This window comes from Corythoichthys intestinalis, chromosome 18, assembly GCF_030265065.1.
Source record: "Corythoichthys intestinalis isolate RoL2023-P3 chromosome 18, ASM3026506v1, whole genome shotgun sequence".
NCBI lineage: Eukaryota > Metazoa > Chordata > Actinopteri > Syngnathiformes > Syngnathidae > Corythoichthys > Corythoichthys intestinalis.
The window spans coordinates 8,623,535-8,645,597 of NC_080412.1; the positions used below are offsets into that span (position 1 = coordinate 8,623,535).

A 22,063-nucleotide genomic window follows, 5' to 3' on the forward strand; every position below is an offset into this window, starting at 1 on the left:
TGCTGCTGATCACATGGACAAAGATAAGACCTTCTGGAGGAAAGTTCTGTGGTCAGACGAAACAAAAATCGAGCTGTTTGGCCATGAAGGAAAATAGTCGATTTATCCTTGTTACAGGTTGTTTTATTCTTATAAAGAACAGAAGATGACGACATAGAATTCGGAAATAAAAAAAGAACAAAGAATTTACACGGAAAGACAAACAAATACAGACGAGACATCTTGGTACCAGTAGACAAAAAGACAAAAGTCCCGACCTCTCTGCTTGGAGTCCTTTTCTTCCCTCTACTTTGGGGGCAGGGTCAAAATTACTTGGAATGTGCATTGTGAACCCCCATCTGCTAGGACTAGCTAATATTTTTCAGATGTGCTGCTTTTCAATGGCATATACTATCTTATGATGGAGAATGCAATGTCCACTTATGATTATTGTGAATAAATGGAAATATATTCCTACAGCCACAATGCCCAGCAATATGTTTAGAGGAGAAAAGGTGAGGCCTTTAACCCCAAGTACACCATGCCTACCGTCAAGCACGTTGGTGGTAGTATTATGCTGTGGGGTTGTTTTGCTGCCAATGGAACTGGTGCATTACAGAGAGTAAATGGGATAATGAAGAAGAATTCTTCAAGATAACCTAACGTCATCAGCCCGAAGATTGGGTCTTGGGCGCAGTTGGGTGTTCCAACAGGACAATGACCCCAAACACACATCAAAAGTGGTAATGGAATGGCTAAATCAGGCTAGAATTAAGGTTTTCGAATGGGCTTCCCAAAGTCCTGACTTAAACCCCATTGAGAACTTGTGGACAATGCTGACGAAACAAGTCCATGTCAGAAAGCCATCAAATTTTAACTGAACTGCACAAATTCTGTCAAGAGGAGTGGTCAAAGATTCAACTAGAAGCTTGCCAGAAGCTTGTGGATGGCTACCAAAAGCGCCTAATTTAAGTGAAAATGGCCAAGGGACATGTTACCAAATATTAGCGCTGTTGTATATATATTTTTGGCCCAGCAGATTTGATCACTTTTTTCTGTTCACCCATAATAAAGTCATAAAAGAACCAAACTTCATGAATGTTTTTGTGACAAAGAAGTATCTGTTCCAATCACGCTATCAGAGAAAAATCAGAGTTGTAGAAATAACTGGAAAATCATAAGAGCCATGACATTATGTTCTTTACAAGTGTATGAAAACTCAACAGGAGGCGTGTCAGAAATGCACAAAATCAACAGGAAGTGGACTGTAAAGGCGCTAAATTTAAAAGGAAGTGAATAAACAGGATGTGACCTGTAAGTGCCACACATTTAATAGGAAGTGACTAAAAATCAACAAAAAATGACTTCTAGCTAATTTTGTTTGTTTTAATATTTCATGAATGTAAATATGTACTGATTCATAAAATACAGTATGCATTGAAATTTCTGTTTAAAGATATTGAAACATTTTATTATAAAATTATTGAATCACATTATGGTTACATTTTTCCCCAAAAAGGGTTATTATGTTCAAAAGTTTGGGGATTTCTGCTAAATGCAATTGAATGGTGAAGTGGAGCAGCACAAGTCATAATGGAGTCAAGAAAGACAATAAAAAATAACCCCCAAGCTCTTAGTGCACATCAATGCGAGTCTTGTTTAACCTGTGTTGAAAATGTACCGAGAGGCGAAGGGTTCTTGAGATTTCTTCCAAATTTTTGGCTTGATCCACGTACTTGCAGTCCAGACCCTCCAGCGCTGGCAGTCCCTACAGACCCCATCATCCTGGCATCTCTTCTTCCACTCAACTGCACTCATTGTTCGGCAAAAAGTGAATGCAGTATTTCGTCGAGGAAGTTCTTCGAGACTTTTTTGCCGTTTTAGTGCACACCATACCCGTTGTGTTGCAATGTAAGCAAGGCCATGCTTGCTTTTTGCAAGATGCTGTCTGCCTGGGCTCTTAAACGCTCATTAACTTTTAAATTTCTGCATAAGTCTTGAAGCTGACAACACGGTGGAACTAACACTGAAGTTTAATTAAGGTAACTTATTGATTTGAATAATGGGGACTTTTAAAAGCCAGTATGGATGATGAAAAATGAAAGGTGTGATTTTCACCTTGCTAGTTATTTTTTCATTACTTGTACAGTATATTACTGTAGTGCCACAGCTAGCCATATGTTGGCTATAGGCATATGCCTGTAGATAAGTGTTTTGGAATCCATTCTATTCTACTGACCACTACAATTTATTTCATATTGTACTTAAATTGTCCTTACATATTTATCTTTTATATTTAAATGTTATGTAGGTTTGTTTTAAACTTAAAAGGTTTTAAGCAGAAAATGTAGTCGTCCCCACGGCTCTGTCCCATGCCACCACCATTATTGCAACCCAGACAGCAAAATATAACTGGAGCGGACATGGGCCAGATGAATTGAAAATTTTGGCCCAATTTCATAAAAAGGATCCGCCCCAGTGCCTTTTTGAAGAATAGGCCTCAGTATGGATTCACTGGCCGAATCAGCAAACAATTTCCAGCCAGAACTGGTCCAAAGTCCACACATTAAAATCACATTAATGCATGGCCCGGATATGGCACAAATGTTACCCAACCTGGACCAGCACAGGGCCAGATTTGTATCAAAACAGTTTTCACTATTAAATGTGGGGTCCATTTTGTTCAATGTATCATACTGTTATGTCTTTATATGGCAAATTAACATATTCTTTTAAAAGCAATAATGACAACACTTCTTTTTCATGCTGTTTATTAATGCTAACATGTTAATGTACCATAACATTACATTATTTTTTCACAAATTGGAACAAGAAACTCCACATTAAAGATGACCCATTTTTAGACAGTAAACAACAGATTGTATTTGTTAAAGGGGAAGTTCAGAATTTTTGACATCAGGCTTAATCTTAGAGTTAGCTAGGGTTTAACGAGTCGGTGGAGTTGATTTCAACCAATTCCGTGTAGTTTGTTAGTTTCAGTGCTCTGGAATGGCTAAGCTAGCGCGATTCAATTGAGCTAAGTTAGCAAGCCATTAAAAAAAAACATGTGCACACATGAAAATCATCGATGACCCATTCAATCAATAGTGTTGGCTATGTTGTCAGGATAAAGTTATTAAAACTTACCTTTACATGTCAATAATTGCACTGTGAACAGAAACATTTTTAAACCAGCAGCTCTGCAGAGGAGCAGAGCGGAGTGATATCACATCGTTTTTTTTCACTTATATGTTCAGTTTTATTGTGGTTGTATTAAGCATTAAAAAAAAAAAAAAAAAAAATCCTGAAGAATGAAATGAATTACGGTAGTTTGGTGTGACAATTGTTTTGGCCGCATGGGTGTTATGGAACAATTTTCAAGCATTTTGAATTTATTTCACTATGTTAGATCTGTTCGTCTATCTGTATCGTTTTTTTTAATTAGCATGCTAGGAAGGGACGATTGACTCGTGCTAGCTTAGCCACTTCAGAGCCCTGAAACTAACAAATAACTTACAAACTGCACGTAATTTGTTGAAATCAACTCCACCAACTAATTAAACGCCCGCTTACTCGAAGATTAAGTCCACTGTCAAAAATTCTGAACTTCTGCTTTAAGGTTCTGGAGTTACGAGGCAAACTGAGGCAAACTGGGGCAAACTGGCAGTGGTAACAAGAGTTGATTGACGATGAGAGGGAGTGGCAGTTAATTGACCATGAGAGGGAGCAGCAGATAGTGTTTGAAGAATCCGGTTGGCAATTTGGTGATAGAACAGGTGAACGGACAGGCAATCAGTACAGGATCTGGGGTGGGGGGACAAAAAAAAAAGCTCAGTATAAGGATTACAAGATTCTTTGTTAGCTGCAAACTGGCCTCACCAACTTGTGTAGTTGAGTTGATCTGGCAATGATTTGAGGCCAAGGACCGATTTACGTAAGCTGCTGAAGATCACCTGCACCTGGTCCCAGGGTCACCCATCTGTACAATCCTGCAGTCAAGGCAGTGACACACATACACTGCTGGCCAAAAATACTGGCAGCCCTGCAATTCTGTCAGATAATGCTGAATTTCTCCCAGAAGATGATTGCAATTACAAATGCTTTGGTAGTAATATCTTCATTTACTTTGCTTGCAATGAAAAAACACAAAAGAAAATGGGGGGAAAAAATTTAAATCATGATAATTTTACACAAAACTCCAAAATGGACCAGACAAATGTATTGGCACCCTTGAAAAATCATGTGATGCTTCTCTAATTTGGGTAATTAACATCACCTGGTACTTACCTGTGTGGCACATAACTCGGTGTGGCAATAACTAAATAACACTAAAGTTGACTCAGCCTCTGTCCTGTGTCTTTGTGTGTACTACATTGAGCATGGAGAAAGGAAAGAAGACCAAAGAACTGTCTGAGGACTTGAGAAGCAAAATTGTGAGGAAGCATGGGCAATCTCAAGGCTAAAAGTCCATCTCCAAAGACCTGAATGTTCCTGTGTCTACCGCGGCAGTGTCATCAATAAGTGTAAAGCCCATGGCACTGTGGCTAAGCTCCCTAGATGTGGACTGAAAAGAAAAATTGACAAGAGATTTCAATGAAACATTGTGCAGATGGTGGATAAAGAAAATCGAATAACATCCAAACAAGTTCAAGCTGTCCTGAAGTCGGAGGGTACAACAGTGTCCACCCGTACTATCCGTTGGCGTCAGAATGAAAAGGGACTCTAGCGTAGGGATTCCCAGGAAGACCCCACTTCTGACGCAGAGACATAAAAAAAGCCAGACTGGAGTTTACCAAAACTTACCTGAGAAAGCCGAAACAGTTTTGGAAGAATGTTCTCTGGTCAGATGAGACAAAAGTAGAGCTTTTGGGAGAAGGCATCAACATACAGTTTACAGGAAAAAAACGAGGCCTTCACAGAAAAGAACACGGTCCCCACAGTCAAATATAGCGGAAGTTCCCTGATGTCTTGGGTTTGCCTTGCTGCCTTTGGCACTGGACTGCTTGACCGTGTGCATGGCATTAAGAAGTCTGAAGACTACCAAGAGATTTTGCAGCATGATGTAGGGCCCACTTCAAATCTCAGAGACCTGGAGAAGTTGGCTAAAGAAGAATTGTCTAAAATTCCAGCAGAGCATTGTAAGAAACTCATTGATGGATACCGGAAACAATTGTTCGCCGTTATTTTGTCCAAAGGTTGTGCTATTAAGTATTAGGCTGAGGGTGCCAAAAATAGTTTTTTTTTTTTTTTTTTTTCTCTTTTGTGTTTTTTCATCGAAGAAATTACTACCAAAGCATTTGTAATTGCCATCATTTTCTGGGAGAAACTGTGCATTATCTGACAGAATTGCAGGTGTGCCAATACTTTTGGCCAGCAGTGTACACAAACACAAGGAGGAAGAGCTTGGCTCAGGGGGCAGGGGCCCTGAGGGTATTCCAACATTGAAACATTTACAGCAATACAGAGTAAATGCGTTCTCCCTCCATATGTTGTTCTGCAACAAAATTGGAATGACGTGGAGACATGGCAGATAACTTAAATACACTGGCTATTTTGTTAACGCTTGATTGAATAACTTGTTTAACAGTCAAGAAGTGACAAAACGCGATTAGGACTTTGAATAAAGCACTTACCATCAAAATTTGCAGTCCGCCGAGATGCAGTGTTTTGTTTCCCGCGCGTTGTCCTGTTTAGTGTCACAGCGTGGATGCCTCGCCTTCAGGGTGCGCGCAGTTGTGATGTCACTCGTCGACCGTTAAAAATTTTCGATGGTGAGCGCGTCTGGTCTACACGGTATGGCCCGGAACTGTGCGTAACCTATCATTTGGACTGTCGGCTTGATGATCCCGGCCGCATCTGGCGCACTGACGTTTAGAAGGCATGATTGCTATGTGAATCTAGCGAGCTGACGCCATATCCAAAGCACAGTCACCTGCTATCGGGGATGCTGATTTGGTTTCAAAATTGAATTCATTCCAGCTCGATTGTTTTCAGAAAGTACTTAAAATTTGCGTCGTAATCCTTATAAAAATTGATTTCATTATGATTTGTATTTTTTCTTGTAAAAATTATTTGGCATACATTAAGAATATTTACAAAGAAAACAGTTGTTTTTAAGGGGAATTATTTTCTCAGCTAGACAAATCAAGCAGCCCCCCAAAATTCCAGGGGCTGGTCCAAATGTGGAGGCGGGCCGTAGTTTGGGGACCCCTGGGCAAAATGAGTAATGCAAAATAAATCTGATGTGACTTATACTAACGACTACTAACTACTAACCAATACTACAATGTTAAATTACGACAGTTAATTTTTCTCACTGAAATTTAAGTTAAAATACAGCGTATCACAAAAGTGAGTACACCCCTCGCATTTCTGCAGATAGTTAAGTATTTCTTTTCATGGGACAACACTAACAAAATGACACTTTGACAGAATGAAAAGTAGTCTGTGTGCAGCTTATATCATGGAGTTCATTAATTTCCCCCCAAAATAACTCAAAATATAGCCATTTATATCTAAACTCCTGGCAACAAAAGTGATTACAACGCATGGGAACTGCGTACATCCCTAAATGTCCAAATTGAGTACTGCTTGTCATTTTCCCTCCAAAATGTCATGTGACTCGTTACAGGAGTGCTGTCAGCATTGCTGCAGAGATTGAAGAGGTGGGGGGTCAGCCTGTTAGTGCTCAGACCATACGCCGCACTCGACATAAAATTGTTGTGCATGGCTGTCACCCCAGGGGGAAGCCTCTTCTGAAGACGGTACACAAGAAAGCCCGCCCATCTCATCAGACCATAGGACATGGTCCCAGTAATCCATGTGCTTTGTTGACATGTCTTCAGCAAACTGTTTGCGGGGTTTCGTGTGTACCGTCTTTAGAAGAGGCTTCCTCCTGGGGTGACAGCCATGTACGTTTTTTCGTAGGGCTGTACTCACTTTTGTTGCCTGGGGTGTAGATATTAATGGTTATATTTTGAGTTATTTTGAGGGGAAAATAAATGAACTCTATTATATAAACTGCACACAGACTACTTTTCATTGTGTCAAAGTGTCACTTTGTCAGTGTTGTCCCATGAAAAGATATACCTAAATATCTGCAGAAATGCGAGGGGTGTACTCACTTTTGTGATACGCTATATTCTAACTTTTCAGTGAGAAAAATTAACTGGTAGCAACCCAAAAATGCCCCCAAATGAATAGGATGTGACCCAAAGTTCAAACAAGTTTATTGACAACCATCAAAGTATTCAATTTATCCGGAATATTTCATTTTCTACATTTGAAAAACTCACTCTTTAGTCTTGAAGCATGCGGAAAGCAGTCAAGGTGACGGTCTGGTTTTTGGCCTGTGCAACAGAGAGAAGGTCATTATTTAGAATAGTTATTGAGAGTGTAATGGTATTTGTAGTCATCCCGTACCGTCACTCTATGTGGAATCACGGGTCAGTGCGACAGTACAGGCTAGGAACTATCAATTGCAGGATTACTAACACTATTTAAAGTGCATTTATTTTATATTTTCAAATCAGGAAATGTTCAATTTACTTTAGCCCTAGCCGAAGTCATTGAAACACTAAGGGAGAATCAGTGTTGTTTTAGTCAACGATGACTAAATAATGCTGACATGATAACGAGTTAAAAATGTGTCTTGGGAGAATAAAACGTAAGACAAATCCCAGTTTTCGTCTGATAAGACTACAACGAGACGAAAATGCGTCATTGTTCCCGTCACACGTTCACATTGCGTGACATTTGTATTTTTAGTTAGCTTCAGATTAAGATTTAAGATTAAGATTTGTTTAGCCAGAGAAAATATGCAATGTTGCTTTCGCTTTTAAAGGTATGTGATGACTCTGCTGGGTGATCATCACACACTAAATGTAACTCATAGCATTAGCATAGCATTTGGGTTAGAATTAGGCTAATGCTAACAGTATGTATATATACAGTGATCCCTTTTTCTTTTTCACAGGAAATGGGGACCAGAACCTGTTGCGATAAGTGAAAAACCACAAATTAGCGCCCCCTCCAATTTGTGTGTGTTCAATGTAGCATTGGAAAAAAGATACATATAAGACATCTTTTTTCACATTTTCCCCTAAAGTATATATTATATATACTATATATTTATATATATATGTATACACAGCGCCTTGCAAAAGTATTCGGCCCCCTTGAACCTTGCAACCTTTCGCCACATTTCAGGCTTCAAACATAAAGATATAAAATTTTAATTTTTTGTCAAGAATCAACAACAAGTGGGACACAATCGTGAAGTGGAACAACATTTATTGGATAATTTAAACTTTTTTAACAAATAAAAAACTGAAAAGTGGGGCGTGCAATATTATTCGGCCCCCTTGCTTACTTTGATACTTTGTAGCGCTGCCTTTTGCTCCAATTACAGCTGCAAGTCGCTTGGGGTATGTTTCTATCAGTTTTGCACATCGAGAGACTGACATTCTTGCCCATTATTCCTTGCAAAACAGCTTGAGCTCAGTGAGGTTGGATGGAGAGTGTTTGTGAACAGCAGTCTTCAGCTCTTTCCACAGATTCTCGATTGGATTCAGGTCTGGACTTTGACTTGGCCATTCTAACACCTGGATACGTTTATTTTTGAACCATTCCATTGTAGATTTGGCTTTATGTTTTGGATCATTGTCCTGTTGGAAGATAAATCTCCGTCCCAGTCTCAGGTCTTGTGCAGATACCAACAGGTTTTCTTCCAGAATGTTCCTGTATTTGGCTGCATCCATCTTCCCGTCAATTTTAACCATTTTCCCTGTCCCTACTGAAGAAAAGCAGGCCCAAACCATGATGCTGCCACCACCATGTTTGACAGTGGGGATGGTGTGTTCAGGGTGATGAGCTGTGTTGCTTTTACGCCAAGCATATCGTTTTGCATTGTGGCCAAAAAGTTCAATTTTGGTTTCATCTGACCAGAGCACCTTCTTCCACATGTTTGGTGTGTCTCCCAGGTGGCTTGTGGCAAACTTTAAATGAGACTTTTTATGGATATCTTGGAGAAATGGCTTTCTTCTTGCCACCCTTCCATAAAGGCCAGATTTGTGCAGTGTATGACTGATTGTTGTCCTATGGACAGACTCTCCCACCTCAGCTGTAGATCTCTGCAGTTCATCCAGAGTGATCATGGGCCTCTTGGCTGCATCTCTGATCAGTTTTCTCCTTGTTTGAGAAGAAAGTTTGGAACGACGGCCGGGTCTTGGTAGATTTGCAGTGGTCTGATGCTCCTTCCATTTCAATATGATGGCTTGCACAGTGCTCCTTGAGATGTTTAAAGCTTGGGAAATCTTTTTGTATCCAAATCCAGCTTTAAACCTCTCCACAACAGTATCTCGGACCTGCCTGGTGTGTTCCTTGGTTTTCATAATGCTCTCTGCACTTTAAACAGAACCCTGAGACTATCACAGAGCACGTGCACTTATACGGAGACTTGATTACACACAGGTGGATTCTATTTATCATCATCGGTCATTTAGGACAACATTGGATCATTCAGAGATCCTCACTGAACTTCTGGAGTGAGTTTGCTGCACTGAAAGTAAAGGGGCCGAATAATATTACTTTTCAGTTTTTTATTTGTTGAAAAAGTTTAAATTATCCAATAAATGTTGTTCCACTTCACGATTGTGTCCCACTTGTTGTTGATTCTTGACAAAAAAATTAAATTTCATATCTTTATGTTTGAAGCCTGAAATGTGGCGAAAGGTTGCAAGATTCAAGGGGGCCGAATACTTTTGCAAGGCACAGTATATATATGTATATTAGGGGTGTCATACAATTAAAATTTTCAATCGAGTTAATTATAGCTAAAAAATTAATTAATCGTAATTAATCGCAATTCAAACCATCTATAAAATATGCCATATTTTTCAGTAAATTATTTTTGGAATGGAAAGATAACACACAAGATGGATATATACATTCAACATACGGTACATAAGTACTGTATTTCTTTATTATAACAATAAATCAACAAGATAGCATTACCATTATTAACATTCTGTTAAAGCCATCCATGGATAGAAAGACTTGTAGTTCTCAAAAGATAATTTTAGTACAAGTTATAGAAATTTTACATTAAAACCCCTCTTCATGTTTTCGTTTTAATACAATTTGTAAAATTTTCAATCAAAAAATAAACTAGTAGCTCGCCATTGTTGATGTCAATAATTACTTACACAATGCTCATGGGTGTTGAAGCCTGTTAAAATCAGTCGCATCCGAGCGCCAGCAGAGTGCGGCAAAACTCTGTATAACACATCAGGTACAGCTTTCACTGTGCTTTCATTTTACTCTGTTTGAGCAGCGCATTTGTGCGTTAATTGCGTCAAATATTTTAACGGGATTAATTAAAATAATTAATTACCGCTCGTTAACGCGATAATTTTGACAGCCCTAATATATATATATGTATGTATGTATGTGTATATATATATATATATATGTGTATATATATATATATATAGCATATGTCGGTGTGTAGGTCAACTGGAAATGGTTTAATATGTGTTGAACATTGAACAACATTGAAAATGGTAGCGTTTTATTTTCATGGAAAAAAATTTGCCAGCTGACCTCAGTCGATCCCATAGAATTTTTTTTTTTTGGGTTGTATTTTTGCACATAAACTGAATTAAAGAACGTTAGAACCATAAAAACAAAAATTCGCAAGTTTGATGTTTTCTTCTATTTATTTTGCACTTAAAAAAAAGATTTTTTAGGTTTAGCTAATAGAAAACTCTTAACTTTGAAATACAGTAATTAAAAAAAGAAAAAAACTTTTTGGTTTTCCCATTATACCAAACCGTGACTTGTGTGTACTGTTGTACCCCTGCTATTGATGTGAATGTTCTGTCTGATGTGCATTTTTCTCACCTCGTAGTGCAAAGAAGGCAGAATCTCTTTTTTTTTTGGAATCCATCGGGAAGGAGGTGTCTCATCACTGAGGTTATACTGCCCTGTCTTCTTTCTGAACCACCACAAGCAGCCAGCGGTGATGATGGAAACAGCAAGGATGATGAGGACCACCGTGATGGAGATGGTAATCAGCAGCGCGGAGGACATGTGGGCTTCTGGCACGTCCGGGCAGGGGAGGACGAGCTCACAGCTTTTGCTTCCGACCAAGCTCTCCACTGTGCAGCGATAGCTTCCACAGTCCTGCTCGATGATACTATCTACACGCATGGTGCCTCTTACGGAGTCCACCACGGCATTGGCAGGGAGGACCTGGTTTCCGCTGATCTTGGCCCAGGTGTACGTCAGAGGGGATTCACCATGGAAAGACAAGCATGTGAGCGTCACGTTATTGCCTTGGGCGAATTCCCCTTGCACGTTGCATATCGGTTGACTTGGCGGCTTCATGACCGTCAGGGTCATTATCTTCTCCACTTTAGGTAACTTCTTCACAACGCAACTGTAAGTCATCGCGTCTGAGCGACTGACGTTGCTAATGGTGATAGAAGCGTCTCCATTTTGGGGCTCGCGTGCCGTGAAATGGACCCTGCCCTTCATCGGTTCGTAATGATCGGAGAGCAACTGGCCGTCACTGAACCTAATGATGAGCAGTGGGGAGACACCAAAGGGGGCGGAATCCCATATGATGTACCCCGAGCTGTCCAGGGTGTCATTGTACTGGCAATGCATTGTGACATCGGAGCCTTCGGCGGCGTAATACTGGGACTCCTCCGGGTGGATTTCCAGAGCCACGCAGCTCAACACTCCCATTAGGACAAAAGACCACAGGAGGCGCCACGCCATCATCGCCATTTGCATGCTGGCAAATAAAGAACACAGTCACATCAAAGGCCAGCCAGGAAACAGGAGTTTGACAAAATAATGGAAAGACCAAACATTTTAACATCATAATCATTGGACATAATTGTTAAAGAATGGCATGAGGAATATTCTAATAAAGTCGAGCATCTTGTATGGTCGGCAAAATCCCCAGACCTCAGCATTATTGAGCATTTATGGTTAGTTTTTGAGATTCATTTAAGACGTCGATTTCCACCGCCATCGTCTCTAAAAGACTTAGAGCAGGGGTCCCCAAACTACGGCCCGCGGGCCGGATACGGCCCGCAGCCACATTTGGTCCGGCCCCCTTCCGTGTTCCCCCACCCCCGTCAAAAGACAGACAGACGACAGAGACGTCACCGGAGCTACCGAAAAAAAGGACTTTTGCTGAAAAGTGGCTACAGGAGGTACCATGGCTAGAAGCGAATGATGCTCGCACGGAAATGCGGTACAAAATGTGCCATGAGAATCCCAATGTCGCCGATTAGAGCAACGCATTTTATGTAGGGTCAAAGAATTTCAGCCATCCAAACTTTGAAAAGCACGAAAAAACAGAGAGCATGTGGCAATTAAGCAAACTATCGATGTCAAACAGGACCCCACTCGCCCTATGGACATGTGGCGGAATAGGGCGGAATAAAGGTAATGAACAGCGACATGCACTGACAAACATGTTTTTGCTCGCATTTTACAAAGCTAAACATGCACGTTCAATGAGGTCTTATGAGGAGGACATCCCACTTTTAAAAAGGCTTGGAGTTAATGTGGGAGCCGCATAATGCCCTTTATTTTGAATTGGTGCTTTTATGTTTATTTCTTTACATTTCACTTCAAAGTAATGGCAATTTTGTTGTGCCAGTTGATGTTAATCAATGTCAGGTACGCGGGCAGGCAGGAAGGTTGTGTGGAACCAAATGCAGGGAAAACGAAAAAGGCAGCGAGGCAGGTGGCAGAGAACTCAAAAAATGGTTTTAATTACAACTAACAAAAGCACAAAGTACAAACAAAAAGACTAGGGATCAAAAGGCAAGGTTCAAACCAAAACTTACTTAAACAGAGGTACTGGTACACGAGGGTGCGGAAAGGGCTTGAAATTGACGTTGGCATAGACATAGACATTGACGTAGACAATGACGCAACAAGGAGTGACAAGAAACTGGGTCATTATATACGCAGACAAGGGGTAACGAGACGAGGAACAGCTGGGTAACACAGGTGGATGTAGATTGCAGGATACACTGGGAGAACACACACGGGTGAGAGCAATGGGTAATCACAGGGACAAGTCACACTAGGAGAAACCAACACAAAACCTAACAAATCAAGCATTAACTGTTAATATAATTAATCAAAGTTAATTGGCTCTAAGTAAAGCTTGTCATAAATTTATCGCATCAGGTGGGTCGGCTCTCAAGCTCAATGAGGACCAAGTCACATCTCCAGGTCCTCCTCTGAGAACCTGGGCAAAAAAATTATGTGCACCCCTGATTATATTATATTATATTATATTATATTACATTATATTATATTATATTATATTATATTATATTATATTATATTATATTATATTATATTATATTATATTATATTATATTATATTAAGGGCTGTCAAAGTTATCGCGTTAACGGGCGGTAATTAATTTTTTTCATTAATCACGTTAAAATATTTGACGCAATTAACGCATATGCCCCGCTCAAACAGATTAAAATGACAGCAGTGTCATGTCTACTTGTTACTTGTGTTTTTTTGTCTCCCTCTGCTGGCGCTTGGGTGCGACTGATTTTATGCACCATGAGCATTGTGTAATTCTTGACATCAACAATGGTGAGCTACTAGTTAATTTTTTTGATTGAAAATTTTACCAATTTTATTAAAACGAAAACATTAACAGGGGTTTTAACATAAAATTTCTATAATTTGTACTAAAATCTATCTTTTAAGAACTACAAGTCTTTCTATCCAGGGATTGCTTTGACAGAATATTAATGTTAATGCCATCTTGTTGATTTATTGTTATAATAAACAAATACAGTACTTATGTACAGTATGTTGAATGTATATATCCGTCTTGTGTCTTATCTTTCCATTCCAACAATAATTTACAGAAAAATAAGGCATATTTTAGAGATGTTTGAATTGCGATTAATTACGATTAATTTTTAAGCTGTGATTAACTCGCTTAAAAATTTTAATCGTTTGACAGCCCTAATTATATTATATTATATTATACTATATTATATTATATCATTTTTATTTTATTTACTTTGGTTCCGTGAAGAATCCAGAAAGGGTTATTTGATTGTGGCTTTCTGAAAAACAATACATTTTTACATTTAGGCACTCCTGCAATCGTCACACTTTTTCTGTTACAAACTGACCCCGGCCCCTCATCAGAGAAGAGACGGGTTATGTGGCCCTCACAGGAAAAAGTTTGGGGACCCCTGACTTAGAGGGTATTCTAACTAAAGAATCACTTAAAAATCCTTTAAAAAAAAATTCACAGGTTGTATGAATCAATACCTCAGAGAATTGAGGCTGTAATTGCCGCAGAAGGCGGACCTATTAAATGAGTTTTGGTTCATTTTTTAAAGGTGTTTCCATTATTTTGTCCAACCCCTCTATAAATATATTGCATACATACACATTTATACATACAAAGGCCTACAGAAATCTGAGTCAGTATTCAAAGAACCAAAACATTCATTGACCTCTCAGTTTTATTTAAAACTGTGCAGAATTGAAAAAGCAAGCAATAACATTGACTGCACCGTAAACAGATGCTCAACAAGCTCAAAGACTCCAAAACCTGGCTTAATGGGGAGTCGCAAACAACTATTATGTGTATACAGCCATCTACTTTACAAGAGTGTGGTGGTTTTTATTGGTCAATATCTTGTTCACCTGCCTAATCTTGCGTGTTGCTTCCTCTAGTGCTCAGTTACGGTATAGTTGCACGGGGTTTATCGATTGCGATGGAGGCATAAAAACGAAACGAAACTACCAATTCACAATGAGAAAAAAGAAAACAAAAGTAGCATGTAACGCAGGCGACAACAGATACTTGCTGTAAAATGTAGATAAGTAAAAAGAAGTACAGATACACAAACATGTACTTAAGTGCAGTAATGAAGTACAGGTAGTCCCCGGTTTACGACGTACTCCATTTACACAATTTCGACTTTATGACGCCGGTGTCTTGTTTGCCATTTTGTCACCAGTCGTTTTGGGTTTGTTTTTTGTTTTTTTTTAGTAGCATAGACAGTATGTTATTGTACCTCACAGTATCTTATTTATTTATTTATTTTTTTTACATTATTAATATGACATGTTCTGTCCTCGCTAAAGATAAAGTTGTTCATCTGGACAGACAGCAAACAAGGCAATTGTACTTTTTGAAGCTTTTTACTTCCTTCACTTTTGGCAATTTGTAAAGCTGTAACACACACATATACACTTATGTTCAAAACGACACGAATTTTAACAATAAAACACTTGACACAGAACAATTGGTGTTCATTTAGTAGATTAAATTAGCCTAATTTGCTTTAAAAAAGTCTGATAGCTTAAATGACACTTTGACACAATGAAAAGTAATCTGTGTGCAGCTTATATAATAGAGTTCATTTATTTTCCCCTCAAAATAACTCAAAATATAGCCATTAATATCCAAACCCCTGGCAACAAAAGTGAATACACAGCATAGAAACTACGTACATCCCTAAATGTCAAATTGAGTACTGCTTGTCATTTACCCTCCAAAATGTCATGTGACTCGTTACAAGAGTGCTGTCAGCATTGCAGCAGAGATTGAAGAGGTGGGGGGTCAGCCTGTTAGTGCTCAGACCATACACCACACTCTACATCAAATGGGTGTGCATGGCTGTCACCCCAGGACAAAGCCTCCCTTGAAGACGGTACACAAGAAAGCCCGCCCGTCTCATCAGACCATATGACATGGTTCCAGTCAGCCACGTGCTTTGTTGACATGTCTTCAGTTAACTGTTTGCGTGTTATATTTTGAGTTATTTTGAGGGGGAAATAAATGAGCTCTATTATATAAGCTGCACACAGACTACTTTCCAATGTGTCAAACCGTCATTTTGTCAATGTTGTCCCATGAAAAGATATACTTGAATATCTGCAGAAATGCGAGGGGTGTGCTCACTTTTGTGATACACTGTAGTATTGGTGAGGAGTTAGTAGTCGTTAGTATAAGTCACTTCAGATTTATTTTGCATTAATCATTTAGCCCAGGGGTCCGGCCCGCCTCCACATTTGGACTGCCCCCCTGAATTTTTTTTTTTTTTTTTTTCAACAGCGTTATTTATTTCCTGGCTTTTTTCTGTGAATAACCCAGAGAGGGTTATTTGGTTATTGTCTATTTAATTAATAGTGTTTTTATTATATTACATTATATCATATTATGTTATATTATATTATATTATATTATATTATATTATATTATATTATACTATATTTATTTTTGTCCCGTGAAGAATCCAGAAAGGGTTATTTGATTGTGGCTTTCTGAAAAACAATAAATTTTTACATTTAGGCACTACTGCAATCGTCACACTTTTTCTGTTACAAACTGACCCGGCCCCTCATCAGAGCAGGGAAAAGTTATGTGGCCCTCACAGGAAAGAGTTTGGGGGAGTCCTGATTTAGACTATCAATTAATTAGGTTCATATACATGAGAAATGTTGCCCGGAACCCTGTTCACCCAATCTGTTGGTCTCATTAATGTCCCGTCCTCAGCAATAAGTGTACATGCTTATGGTTATGCTGCTATATATTCCCTACCAATGTCCAGACTAAACCTATGACCTTGCTATTTAGGGTAGAAGCAGGAAGCTGGTATTCTATCTGTAACGGAACGGGCAGCACAGTCATCTGATCTCTACCCCCCCAAGCTGTTATGGGAGCATCTTGACCGACCGTATGGTACGTAAGAAGTGCCCATCAAACCAATCCGACTTGTGGGAGGTGCTTCTGGAAGCGTGGAGTGAAGTTTCTCCAGATTACCGCAACAAATGAACAGCTCGGATTCCAAAAGTCTGCAACGCTGTAATTGTTGCAAACTTTGCTTTGATGAAGCAAAGTTTGAAGGAGAAAATTATGACCGTAATTTTCGCACTATAAGGCGCACCTGACTATAAGCCGCCACCCACCAAATGTGACACGAAAACGGCATTTGTTCATAGATAAGGACTGTAAGCCGCAGCTGTCCTCAATGTATTATGGGATGTTTACACGAAAAGATATTAACCGGTAACACTTCATTTGACAGCAGCATCATATGACCAAATGAACAACCAAGAAGCTTTGAACCAATTGGTTGCAAAGCTTCATTGCTTCAAGAAGCTTCATTTAGTTGGCCAAATGGGGGAGACAGTCAACATCTTCTGCCTCCTATAGGAGGCATGTTGGACAGCAACAGAGGTGACAGTACATTAAAAAAAATGACTTCGGTAGGTTGTAAAGTTTACTAAAAGACGATGTGCATTTTCAGCAAGAACACATTATGTTTCCAAGGTGAGCATGATTAAATCATGCAGTCCTAATTTTAACGTAAATGGCCGTCAATAGCATCAATTTTTATAAGCCTCAATGGAATCCAGTACATTGGTGCTAACAATTACTGTTCCAGTTTCATTAATTGCTTGTTATGGTATTTGGTAACACTTTATTTGACAGTGGCATCATACACTCAAAAACATGACCCCGGTAGGTTGTAAAGTTTACTAAAAGACAATGTGCATTTTCAGCAAGAACACATTGTTTCCAAGGTGAGCATGATTAAATCATGCAGTCCATACACAAACATGAACAATGAATGAGTAGCTAGATTAGATCATGTTGCTGCAACATAATGTTAACGTGCCTTTCCAACCAATTGCAATAGGCTCGTCATTTCTCACGAGATTTAAAAGTAGGGTTGCTAACTCCCTGAAAAAATAAGTGACACCTCATTGGTAGAGCCGGCCCGCCCGATAACCATCACCATTTAATTATTATTTTGTTTGTGAAAAGTGATTTTTTTTATCAGATGGGGCTTTGCAAGGCACAGGACCAGCTAGTCAAATTCCTTAACTTTATTTTTATTTCTTTCTTTCATAATCTTATTATCCACATTTTTTCGGCGCACTGGAGACTCCAAACCGTTTGACCGACCGGCACCGTTTAAATATCAAAATGACCGGAATTCCATTCATTTTTAATGGCAAACATTTTCCCTTCATTTTCAATGACAGGAAAACATAGGTAGTTGTGATTTTTGACCACTTACCATTACAGCCCATTGACATTGAAGTGGCACCTAAGTAAGTCAATACCACTGACAGCTATGTACGTCCATGCCATTGACTATCATGAATGTCGCTACTATTGATGCCAATGTACTGGATTCCATTTAGGCATATATAAATTGATGCCATTGACGGCCATTTACGTTCAAATTAGGGCTGTCAAACGATTAAAATTTTTAATCGCGTTAATCACAGCTTCGAAATTAATTCATTGTAATAAACCACAATTCAAACCATGTCTAAAATATGCCATATTTTTCTGTAAATTATTGTTGGAATGGAAAGATAAGACAAGACGGATATATACATTCAACATACAGTACATAAGTACTGAATTTGTTTATTATAACAATAACTCCACAAGATGGCATTCACATTATTAACATTCTTTCTGTGAAAGGCATCCACGGATAGATTCTTAAAGGATAAATGTGAGTTTGTATATTGTGACTAAATATTGCCATCTAGTGTATGTGTTGGGGTTTCAGTAGATGATAATGTAGTGACAAAACTGTTCTGCCCAAATGCATGATGGGAAGTGGGTAACCATGACTGTGTGTGGCGGCTGCACATAATATATCTTCTCTGTGTTGTGTACAATGCAGGGTGTTAAGGAAAGGACCGGTCGGTCAAACGGTTTGGAGTCTCCAGTGCGCCGAAAAAATGTGGACAATAAGATTATGAAAAAAAAGAAATTAAAATAAAGTTGAGTAATTTTACTAGCTGGGCCTTTGCCTTTCAAAGTCCCATCTAATAAAAAATCTCTTTTCACATACAAAATAATAATTCAATGGTGACGTTACCGATCAGGTGTCCCTTACTTTTTCAGGGAGTTGGCAATCCTACTTTAAATCTTGCGAGAAATCACGAGACTATTGCAATTAGTTGGAAAGACACATTAACATTATGTTGCATCAACAATATCTAATCAAGCTCCTCATTCACTGTTCATGTTTATGTAGAGACTGCATGATTCAATCATGCTCACCTTGGAAACATGATGGTTTCTTGCTGAAAATGCACAATGTCTTTTAGTAAACTTTACAACCTGCCTGATTCATTTTTTTGAGTGTAGCATTGAATGATCATTTTTCTGTGCTGTTGATGGTGATAAAAGCGCAAAGAGCGGCCAATGATCTCTTGCTGATGTCCAGGAAACAAAACAGTACTAATAATTGAATTTTCTTACCTGTTCAACCTTTGCTTCTCCAAGTTCACAGCGCAGGACCTTAGTGTTCAGTCAGCCAGCTATAATGATGCACAATGCAAAGAGATGATGATGAGGATGATGAAGATCAAAGGCACGCATGGGTCTTAAACATTAAGCTCGTAGGCCAAAACTGCCCCCTTGGGCTATTTGTGCAAATGTGCAATTTTTGAATGATCTTATTGTCATCTATTGCTGTCAAAAATGCATCATTTGACACACACACAAAAAAAGTAAATTTAGATAATAGCACAATATGCAGGGTGATTCAAAAACAATGTCCTAAAATCATTACACGATATGTCAAAAGCAAAAACATTACAAAATACAGGCTCGGACACATATGTTGAACACAGTGACAGTGTTGTTTTCGCAGCCCTTTTCATTTTTGTCATAGTCTTTTGGATGGTAATACTTATTAGTCTAAGACATATTTTAGTCATCTCAAAATGTGTTTGTCTTCATCCAGTTTTTGTTGACCGAAAACTCAAGACTAATATTGCTTAGTTTAGTCGACTTCCACTAAAAATGTTTTTGTCTGTAAAGTTGAAAAAAATTTACTCCAGAAATAAGTAAGTAAAGGTTTACAACTATTTCGAATGACCATTGACAGACGAGCAACATATTGTAGCGTCTATCTACAAGGACAACGCCCAACTTGGTGATAATACACAATCAGCAGGAAAACAGTAGATTATTTTCAATTAATTGTACCTACTTGGACGCCACGAACAGTGTGTAAAAAAAAAAAAAGTTTGGTAACACTTTATAATAACTATCCGCTTTACTAGTTAATAGATCATTATTAAACTGTTGATAAATGATTTATTGTTGATTTGTGAAGTATTTGTTAACAGTTTGTTAAGCATTTACAGCATGTTCTTAACCTTAACACAGTTTGTGTAGAAACGTTTCAAGTTTTTGCGTGTAACATTTGGCATTTCTATCTTTTCAGGTTAAGAAATGCCGTTCACTTCAAAAGAAAAGGCATTTTGATAAGGCATTTTGCAGGCAGCGCTCATGTTGCACATTTATGAAAATCTGCCATAGAACCAACAAATACTTGTACTTTTCTTTGTATATTTAACCAATAAAACTTATGACCTTCAACATAAAGTGTATATAGTTTTATTAAGATCCATCAACTAGCATGGGCATTTAGAATGAGGTCAACCATATTGGAACACCCTGTAAATGCTTCACAAACTGTTAACAAATACTTCACAAATCAACAATAAATCATTTATCAACAGTTTACTCATGATCTATCAACTAGTAAAACGGATAGTTATTATAAAGTGTTACCAAAAGTTTACCGAGAGTGAAAGAGGATGCTACGAGTTACAATTAGTATGTAATGATTGCTCAGTACAGACCTTTGAAGGATGAAGTGTCAGGGGAGAAAATGCGTTTTCCCTTTGTTTGTAGAAGAAAAAGGTTCTCGCTCCAGAAGTCTTTTAAAAGTTTACTTTTGATCAAAAGGAGAAAATCAGTCACACACAGAGTCCAACGATGCTCTCACGTAGGCGGAGTTCAGAGGATTGTTATAATACTGGAAGGCGGGGTTAACTGGTAAAAAAAAAAATGGTTCCATGATAAGACAAAATACGTAATATGATGAACAATGGTCCCATTATTATAAGACAAAATATGTGAAAATAAGTCATTTCATGAAGCCTGGATGGCCAGGCTGCGCTCTTACCAATTACATTGTAACTTTTGAAATACAGCTTTACCCTTCAAAGCACCTGCTTCCTGCCCTCCCTCGCCTCAAGATGTAGACAGCTTTGCTCTGATTTATGAATTTTTAGATAACACTTGTACAATAATAAAGCGCAAGCTAGATATCAACATTTGAGAAGGCAAGGCAAATTTATTTGTATAGCACAATTCAACACAAGGCGATTCAAAGTGCTTTACATTACATGAAGATCATGAAAATCACATTAAATCAAAAGAACGTTAAAACAAAGAAAATCGAAACAGGAAATCATATTAGATATAAAAATCGCATTAAATCACAAATACAATAAAAAAAAAAAAGATAGTTGAATTCAGAAATTGAAATAAAGCAGAAAAAGAATAGTAAGCAAATAGCTTGAAATTTGAAATATATAGGGCGGAAAACACTCAGGTGACTTGAAGTTCCACTCTGAGACCCCCAATTTGGACAAATTTCAAAATTGTCCAATATGCATGTGTGATACATCATTGGAAAGCTTAAAATCTCAATTTTCTGGGGGAAGAAAAAATTTTGGACAGGAGGGAATTTCTTGAAAAAAAAAAAAAGGTTTTTTCAACCGCAAAATCCTATCTGGCGGTGAGAGCACGCGAGAGCAGAATTCAAGACACCATGACTTTAACGAGATATTATCGCGTACTTACCTTGTTTCGATCCAAAAACTCCATGTCGCATGTATCACTGAGTGTCAAGACACAGTTCTGAATGGCCACACCTGGATTTTGGGGGGATTTTTTAGGTGAAACATGGTAATATAACAAGGGTCGCGATCTAGAATTCGCAGACATCAAGGAGTGGTCGATATGTTCTTTTTCATATATTTACCCTTTTAAAACGTTTTTGTGTTGTTTTTCAATTTTTCTTTGTTTGGATCGGTTATTTATCATCCAAAATATCAGAGAAAATGCGATAGTAACAAAGACAACATACAATTAAGTGATAGTTATGAGGTAGATATCTGTGACTTTTATCAGACACCATTTTTTCATTGTGACGTAATTTGTTT

General features: G+C 38.4%; 1 protein-coding gene and 1 long non-coding RNA gene across 2 annotated transcripts; both read right to left on the bottom strand.

Annotated features, from left to right (window-relative positions):
* Nucleotides 1-3,246: 3,246 nt before the first annotated feature.
* LOC130906257 (uncharacterized) lies at nucleotides 3,247-6,912 on the bottom strand. Its single transcript, XR_009061275.1, has 2 exons — nucleotides 3,859-6,912; nucleotides 3,247-3,783 (listed from the first exon to the last, which is right to left on the bottom strand). It is a non-coding gene; the product is annotated as an uncharacterized LOC130906257 (long non-coding RNA).
* A 279-nt stretch (nucleotides 6,913-7,191) lies between these two features.
* LOC130906250 (coxsackievirus and adenovirus receptor homolog) lies at nucleotides 7,192-20,942 on the bottom strand. Its single transcript, XM_057820360.1, has 4 exons — nucleotides 20,693-20,942; nucleotides 19,299-19,357; nucleotides 10,882-11,779; nucleotides 7,192-7,328 (listed from the first exon to the last, which is right to left on the bottom strand). Exons 3-4 carry the CDS (start codon nucleotides 11,776-11,778, stop codon nucleotides 7,278-7,280), a joined length of 948 nt encoding a protein of 315 aa, XP_057676343.1. The 5' UTR covers nucleotide 11,779; nucleotides 19,299-19,357; nucleotides 20,693-20,942; the 3' UTR covers nucleotides 7,192-7,277.
* Between the last annotated feature and the right edge of the window lie 1,121 nt (nucleotides 20,943-22,063).

Bases quoted from the DNA above. Each gene is read 5' to 3' on its own strand.
- LOC130906250 (XM_057820360.1), bottom strand. From the start codon at position 11,778: ATGCAAATGGCGATGATGGCGTGGCGCCTCCTGTGGTCTTTTGTCCTA. The intron at 7,329-10,881 runs GTGAGAAAAATG...TCTGTTGCACAG, and splicing joins TGCCTTCTTTGCACTACGAG to GCCAAAAACCAGACCGTCAC.